The sequence below is a fragment of the Necator americanus genome, chromosome X (genome assembly GCF_031761385.1).
Source record: "Necator americanus strain Aroian chromosome X, whole genome shotgun sequence".
In the NCBI taxonomy this organism is placed as follows: Eukaryota; Metazoa; Nematoda; class Chromadorea; order Rhabditida; family Ancylostomatidae; genus Necator; species Necator americanus.
In genome coordinates, this window is record NC_087376.1 from 9,422,182 (window position 1) to 9,430,006 (window position 7,825).

The following is a 7,825-nucleotide window of genomic DNA, read 5'->3' on the forward strand; positions in this document are numbered from 1 at the left end:
AGTGGTGCTCAGTTGACTCACTATTGCGCTAGCTTTAAAATTACTACAATCTGGAAGTGTATTTAAATCAAAGTTGTTATTTGATTTCTTCTCATTAAACACGCAAGGGATGGAAAAATTCATCGAAATTAGAGTATAAGGGACTCGGCACAATTTTATACTTTTGGGCTACGGAAACGCGTTTAACTTCAAATTAAAACTCAATGATACTCAATCCTGTGCGCCATAGCGCTTATAGGGAAGCGAGTTGTGTGGACCAAGCGATCCATCATGCAAACGCACTTATCCACCTGAACAAACCTGGTGCAAATTTGTCGGTACCAGGCAGATGGAAGGTTTGGCTAACTCAGCAGGATTCCTGCCCGACATTAATCTCTGATGGTACGGAACCAGCGACAGCGGAGGCATAACGGTGACAATTGGCAAGTAGTGGAGCGAAATCTACTCGCTGAAATAAACAGCTCATCTGGAATCCTTACCTGTTTGCACTTCCCTACAGACAAAACCATCTAACTCTGCACTGTTTCCCCACAGTACTTTCCTCTCCCTATTCCAGCTAAATAAATCTATACACGCAGTTGTCGACTACAGTTATGCCGTCTCTGCCAACTGATAGGAAAAAAAACACGCCTCAACGTCTAAGATCTTGTCTCCTAGCAACTAAAACCATAGTTTACATAATGAAAGGAAGCACCACACTGCATTCTGTCATCGATCTAACCCCTAATCTCGTCGTCACTAGACAACAGCGATAACACAAACTATGGCAAAAGTAAACGCTTGGAGAATCACGTGTGATCCCTTTCGTTGGGTCCTGCAAAGGAAACCTGCCGCGGTATTAGTCGCTTATCGATACTGGATTTTAGCCACTTACTGCAGAATGATTTAACATGTTTTGCCCTTTTCAACAAGCAAATGATTTCTACGTTGGCTCCAGTTTCTGTAGAAGCATCTACAATATCTGTGACTGTTTTGGTTTTTCCAAAATTGCTCTTTATTCAATCCATTTGACGTCGTGGATGTTGGCTTTCTCGTTTGTAAAATGATTTTTGTTCTTTCATCTTACATAGGACGAATTGTTACTTCAGTAAGTATGTCATTTCGTTATAATTTGCGTGAAATGTTTGGAAATGGAACAGTACAAATTCCATATGTGAGCGAGCTGCAAACTATGCGGATTAACACTGTAATAATTGAAGGGCTACCTAACTTTTGCCACCAGTCTTGTTTATCTTATCTGTTTTCTATTCCAAAGCTTTACGCTACTCTCTACGGCTTTCAAGAAATGGACCTATTTTGTAATCAAACAGTTCACTTCATGGCAATAGACATAGTAACATCACAACATATCTAAGCATTTCTTTTCGGAGGCTAGGGTTTCATACGACGTACTTTTCTTTGAGATTTTCCACACTGGCATATTTTCGTTTTCCTAGTTTTTTAGCTTTTAGCTCCTAACTTTACTCTATGAGCAGTTGCTACTAACCAGCAGTTCTAACCTTCATATCCTAGTTAAGTTTGCAGAAAATTGGCGAAGAACCGCCTCGCACTACAGTTAAGTAAGAGTGATTACGGTTCTGCAACTATGAGAAAAGAGTAGAACAACTGAAGAATGATCGCGAGATGTAGAAAACCATCTTGTTGAAGTATTTGACAACACTCATGGTTTTTGTAAATAGTGGTTCTCTTCCTCACAGTCGTGCGATGAAACAATGCACGCCGAATGAAAGCGCATTTTTAAGAAACGAGAGATACGTCGAAACGTTCTCAGCAGTCAACGTGTTAAAATGAGTAGCTTTTGCTTCTAGTGTCAATTATATAGTGTTAAATACAGCTGCATCTTCGGCGTTAGTAATTGTGATCGCAACTCCCTCAGAGAACTGATTTGCCTTCGACCTTTTTCTATCACTAAAATATAAATACATATGTTTAGTACGCTGTAGTTAGATTTACTGGGTTCGGCATCATCAGTTAACTTGTATGCTGTACATACGCAGTAGGTTCGAAACGTGTTTGGTTGTTGTCATGGTACGACAGTGCTTCTTTTATGATTCATTCGTTATATCCTCAGCTGCTATCCTTTTGCTTTCCTCTTTTGAATTTCGTGCAGTGACACATCATATTTGACCTTTTTTTCTTTTCTCTTCTAGGTGGGACAGTTGGTGTTTGGGAATTGATTTGTTGGTGTTTGGGAATTGATTTGTTATTGAAAATGTAACGGGATGAACACTTTCGCTTTATAATTTCCTCCATATCGTTCAATTTTCTAATATGGGTTGAAACAGTGAAGACGCGTCCTTCCAATTTTGTTTACCATCACCGCACAACCACTCTGAATAGAAACGAATTTGACGAGAGTACAAATCAAAACTACTAGTGCTTGGACGATTTAGTGACGTGTAAATCGTTTTTATAAGTTTTCAGGGGTGCTGTCCTCTCATGAGCACACCACACCAAGTGATAACAGGTGCGCTTAATAGAGGAGAGAATGTTTACGCTACAGGCAACGTTGAAGGGACAACCTTTATAGTAAGTTATTCCACTCTCGTTACATACTAGTGCAACTCTTTCAGTTTATATAGTTGTTCTTATTATAGCAGTTCTTTTTATCTTTTATGGTCTTTCCTAGGTCTGCGCAGTTGGTTCAGACGTTGTAATTCTTGGAGCAGATTTTTCTAGAGTACAAGTTGGTGTAATAACTGTTTTATTATTTTTCGTGTTCTACCATTATTATTTTCTTCTCATTTTAATCTAGATCATTTCGGGATATTCTCATCATACCGAACAACTTGTAAACAGCGTGAGCTGTTGTCAAGATTCAGGGAAGGTGAAGGCTAACTGGAATATTTTTGTTTGTTTGTTCTTGGTGTTTTTTTTTTCGCTTTTACTTTCCTCATGTTATTTTTCATTCTCTCCGCTTCAGATTGCGGCCACATACGGTAACATTATTCGAGTTTTTGAACCTACAAATGTAGCCTCCGAAAAGAGCAAACCTGTATGTATTCAAGAATTGTGTTTTAGCAAATTCCTATCACTCCGAATTTGTTTGAATTTGTTGTAGTGTTTTGCCTATCAGTGGATCGAAACGCAGTGCTTCACCGTGAAGGAACAAGTGAATGCCGTTCTTTGGAACGTGGATGGTAAACACAATGATTTGAAATGAGGATTTGTGGTCGTGAAATTGTCTGTTACTTAGGGCTGCGAATGACCGTTGTAATTGGCGATGAGATATTTCTTTATCAACATAGAAGTTTGAGCTGCATTTCCCGTTCCGCTTCCAGCGGTCCAGTTATGTTCTGTATCGCTGAAGAGGTCAGCTATTCTTTTCGCTTCTTTCATTGAAATGGACTTATCTAATCTTTCCATTCATATAGGAACAGTCACAAGATGCCTGTAATTGGGATATTGTTTGGTCTGTACAACTAGCACAGCGTCCAAAATATATTAAATTTTCGACTGATGGAACGTTTCTAGCTGTATCTGGGGAGAATGATTATTTGGTAAAAATATTCTATCAGGAATCTGCAGGTAGCCTATTTAGACTTGGTTTTTCTTCTCGTATTGATTTGTTTCCTTCTGGTTTTATATTATATTGCACATTTTATGGTGATTCTGCTAATCCTCGGACTATTTTTTCTCTTCTTATTCATTTCTTTGCATAAGCCTATTGAAAAATCTCGCTTTGACTTTCTTTCACTTTTCCTTGCAAATTTCATCCCGGTTAGGATGTTCTCCCGAGTCGTCTTGAAAAAAAAAACACTTTCATCCTGATTGGATCATAGTTAACAACTTTTATAGACAACTATGATCCAATCAGGATAAAACAACTAAGTACGTAGTGATTTGTGATTAAAGGCATCACCCTACGAGTCTGAGGTGTTGCCGATTTCAGGTGGAGTATTCGTATACGGGATGGGCGACTACGGAGAGGGGGGTGATTCGGTCCATTTCTTCCTAATTGCCGTAAAAACGGCCCGGAAGATACGGCTTCAGACGTTTTGGCGCACTATTTTCTACACGAAGTTCGATTGAAGCGCCCCAGCCTTGTGCACGCGCCGCATCTTCCGGACCTTTTTTACGGCTATTAGGAAGGTATGGACAGAATCACCCCCTCTCCACAATCTACTATCCCGTATACGAATACTCCACTTGAAACCTGTACCACCTCAGATTAGTGGGTTGATGCCTTTGAGTGTTCTTTCAAGTTTCTGTTGGATCTCGTTGGATCACTCTGTATATGTGCACTATACATTCAGCGTTTATTTTGGCTTGACTTCAAGCTGCTTTTCACTAATTGCGTTACTAGAATTATTGTTATCATCACAACCCTAAATTTCTAACGTATTGGCTGAGCATGTCTTGTGATTTTCTTTCGTTGTTACATCCAACTTCTCAGACCAAAAGTTGCCTGAGCTACTTTCTCGCTCACAGATGAAGTGTAACTGAGGCGCAATGTTTCATCTGAATGTTTTTATGGCTGTTTTTGGTGTGAAAGTGGTCAGTTAAATGGAAAATATCGAAAGAGAGAATAGCTCTAGTTTTCTCAGTAGATCCTCCCGAGGGTATTAGCCAAGAAGTAAATGTATGGTGATTAATTACTCATGGTATTTCACGAGTTCTATTTACTGGAATTCACGCTGTGATTCTGTTCAGTCGGTGGGTCACCATCATAGGTGCGATAAAGAGTAACTGGACTCTCCTCAAGTGAAGGGGGTCCTTTTGCCAACCGCCCAAACGTGAAGGGGGTAATTTCGCCAACCGTTCAAAAGTGAAGGAGGTCCCATCACCAACTGTTCAAAAGTGAAGGGGGTCAGAGCACCGGCTCCGACTATCGCGTCTGTGGTCACGATCGCAGTAATTTTTTGAATTCTCATTCCCGTTCCCATATCAAACTATTCTGTTTATGAAAGATTATTTGGATACAGAATTATGAAAAGGAGATTATTTGTTGTCCACTCGTTATTAGTTTTATCGGTTTTTACAAGCGACTAAAAACGTGCTGTATCGAGGTGACGCGACGCGTCCTCGGTGAGGACGTGCACTGAGCCCCTTCCACAGTACGAGGAAGAACTCCCCGCACCTTTCTCCTCTTTGCTTTATATAGTTTTTCTTTTTTTTCTTGTACAATGGTAGATGGATACGCATCATCCTTATACAACGCGATGTACACTATGTTTTTTTTTCCTCTGTCTTGACATCTAACAACTTTTCATCATACGGATTGAGTTGTGGAGTACGTTCAAAACGAAGCAGAGGTTCAACGCAATTGCGTAAGCGGAAGCGGCGCGGAGTAGCTAACGGTTGGATCAATGTGGGATCATCGCAAGCTTCTTTCGGATTGGACCGATGACTAGCGCTCTAACTTCACTTCCGTTTCGAACGCTTATGCAATTGCACCGTGCTTGGTGTCGTTCTGACCAGACTATAAAGAGTTTTCTTCTAGAAATTCACTTGACTTTTCCATGCTTTAGAATATCTACTATAATTGTGTGCAAACTGTGATACCGTGATGAATTTCTTCATGGGTGCACATAGAAAATGAGGTTATGACATTTGCAGATGACTTTTGTGGGACTACAACTCTAAAAAAATATCGTGGTGCTTTTGAATCACTTTAAAATCTCTAGTCTAATCTACTCATAGCTCAAACCGTTCCTGATAAAAATTCCTTTTTTTTGCTTCAGTGTTTTGGAGTTGTCGAGGACGAATCTTCCTCTTCCTCTTGAACACATTTCAAACATTACGGTGTCATAAAGGAAAACTTTATGACACCGTTATGCTTGGAATGTGTTCAAGGAGTTTAGATTTCTTCAAGAAATTCGAAAAAAAATCAGAACTGCTGATGAGTTATTTCGTTTCTGGTAATTTGTAGTTTCAGAGCACGAAAATAGAGAACATCTCAGCTTTGGTTTTGTTACTTTGCATCATCCAGCACCTGTTAGAGGCTTCGAGTGGCGCCGAACAGGTAGATATATGCCAAGGTAAGTCATTGAATTAGCTTGCATAATTACGACTCTGCCTTATTGAAGCTGTTTCTTAGAAAATGTGTACAAGCCGTCCTAATGACTTGGTGTGAAGATAATACTTCGCGAATTTGGAAGGAAACACCACCCCCTGAGCTAGCTATGATTGATTTGAGTGGGGATGGAGGTACGGGTACGATTTTCCATCTCAAGGCTCTGCTTGTTTCATTCCTATTTTCTGAGCTTACTTTCTGTAGAGGTCGGTGTATTCCACCAAATTTTGCTAGTACTTTAATGATTCAGGAAGTGTTTCTACTTTTTCTTCCTATTTCGGAAATCAGATGGTAGTGGTATTGGATAATAGAAATGAATTCCACGCAAATTAAGCTTGGAGCCATGTAATTGCCACTTGAATCTGTGCCGTTGTGAACACATTAAAAATTTCAAGAGATTGTGAAACGTTTTATGATTTCGTCTTGTATTTTGTTCAGTCTTTAAACAGTAATCCAGGTGAACCATCGTTGGAGAGGAGCCGACCACGCAAGTTTTTTGGAAAGCATATTCGTGTCAAGAAGACAAGGAACAAGATTATAAATAAATTGAAAGGGATAGTGTACGTACTCCCTTTTCTTAACGCTAATATGTTTACCATTCTATTCTTACCCGTTCTGTCTCTGCACATCATGCTCCAAATGTTTCAGACCCGAGAAAAAGCGACGTGGGGAAGAGCCTCCTCTTGCCTTAGGACTTAGAGCACAAATTGGAAAGAGCCCTTCTTTCAGTGATCTACAATCCGGACATCATTCTTACACTAACATACAGTTTCATCTTGCCGCTACTATCAATGCCGAGACAGGTAGTAGGTCTATTTTTTTGAATGCTGAAATATTATATTTCAATCTGGACTTCGTTTCTAAGTGGATCAGTTTTAATTATTCATGTGAGGTTATTAGGAAAGTGCGGGTATATATGTTCCCGATTTAGCAGATCTCTCCATAGGTGCGACAGGGAGGAGCCGAACACTCCTCAGGTGAAGGGGTCTGGCTCATGATATGTAGCTCAAGTGATGAGAATCCCTCCGCTAACCGTCCAGAAGTGAAGGTGGTCGGAGCACCGGATCCGACTATCGCATGTATGAATCTCTCTACAGAATTATTGGATTGATTTTTATCGGAATTGGAAATTGTTCTTATCACATTTAACCTCATTTTTATTCACATCAAGGTAGTAGCAAAATAACAATGACTATATGGATATATGAATAGCGCTGATTTTTAGCAGTAGGAGGAAACAGAACATGCTTAATTAGGAGTTGGTTCAAGTGTAGCGCTAATGTATGACAGAAGCTAATGTATGTTGTACAGATATGTAAAATGAGAGCTGAATCGTTGTGATGTCATCTATCCTGTATTCCGTTTTACACCCTAAGAATTCCTTTCAAAAGTCGGTTGCAGCAAAGAATTTTTCTTCAGCGATGGTATTCCAATTTTCCAATACAGTGTATTTCCATGGTAAGATAGGTGGTAATAGTGCCCCTTGTTTTTTTAAAGGTTGTAAATAGTTTTTTTTTCTTCTGCGAAGAAATTTCTCGCTTCTAGATTGCATGCTTGTTCCGTCGATGGAAAATGGCGGAGTTTTGCAAAAACCACTCTGTGTCCATTGGCTCAATAACAAGGAGCTGGTTTTCAGTATTGGAGCAGAAAAACTGCTTGCCGAAGCTCTCATTTCAGAAAATGACCGAAGTTTGTTTGAAGCTTCTCATTGACTATTTTCGCTTTATTTTCTCGACGTTTATTCCTTGTACAACACTTTAAAGGATCAGCAAATGTGAGTCCCTGTGAAAATACTGAGACCGAATATAG

At 39.7% G+C, this 7,825-nt stretch overlaps 1 protein-coding gene across 5 annotated transcripts in view; it reads left to right on the forward strand.

Annotated features, from left to right (window-relative positions):
• Positions 1–2,439: 2,439 nt before the first annotated feature.
• The window catches only part of RB195_022003 (uncharacterized protein), a gene marked incomplete at both ends in the record, with an annotated part of 43,844 nt that continues 38,458 nt past the window's right edge, over positions 2,440–7,825 (forward strand). For 4 of the 5 annotated variants that reach the window (XM_064208981.1, XM_064208985.1, XM_064208982.1 and 1 more), the window contains 13 exons: positions 2,440–2,529; positions 2,630–2,686; positions 2,756–2,827; positions 2,924–2,995; positions 3,062–3,140; positions 3,197–3,312; positions 3,375–3,528; positions 5,879–5,981; positions 6,041–6,150; positions 6,474–6,576; positions 6,665–6,819; positions 7,562–7,705; positions 7,780–7,825. The exon at positions 7,780–7,825 is cut by the window's right edge and continues 70 nt beyond it. In XM_064208981.1, coding sequence (XP_064064862.1) covers positions 2,440–2,529; positions 2,630–2,686; positions 2,756–2,827; positions 2,924–2,995; positions 3,062–3,140; positions 3,197–3,312; positions 3,375–3,528; positions 5,879–5,981; positions 6,041–6,150; positions 6,474–6,576; positions 6,665–6,819; positions 7,562–7,705; positions 7,780–7,825 — 1,301 coding nt within the window. Of the gene's footprint in view, positions 2,530–2,629; positions 2,687–2,755; positions 2,828–2,923; positions 2,996–3,061; positions 3,141–3,196; positions 3,313–3,374; positions 3,529–5,878; positions 5,982–6,040; positions 6,157–6,473; positions 6,577–6,664; positions 6,820–7,561; positions 7,706–7,779 lie in introns of all 5 variants that reach the window. The other variant, XM_064208984.1, reaches the window with a different exon arrangement.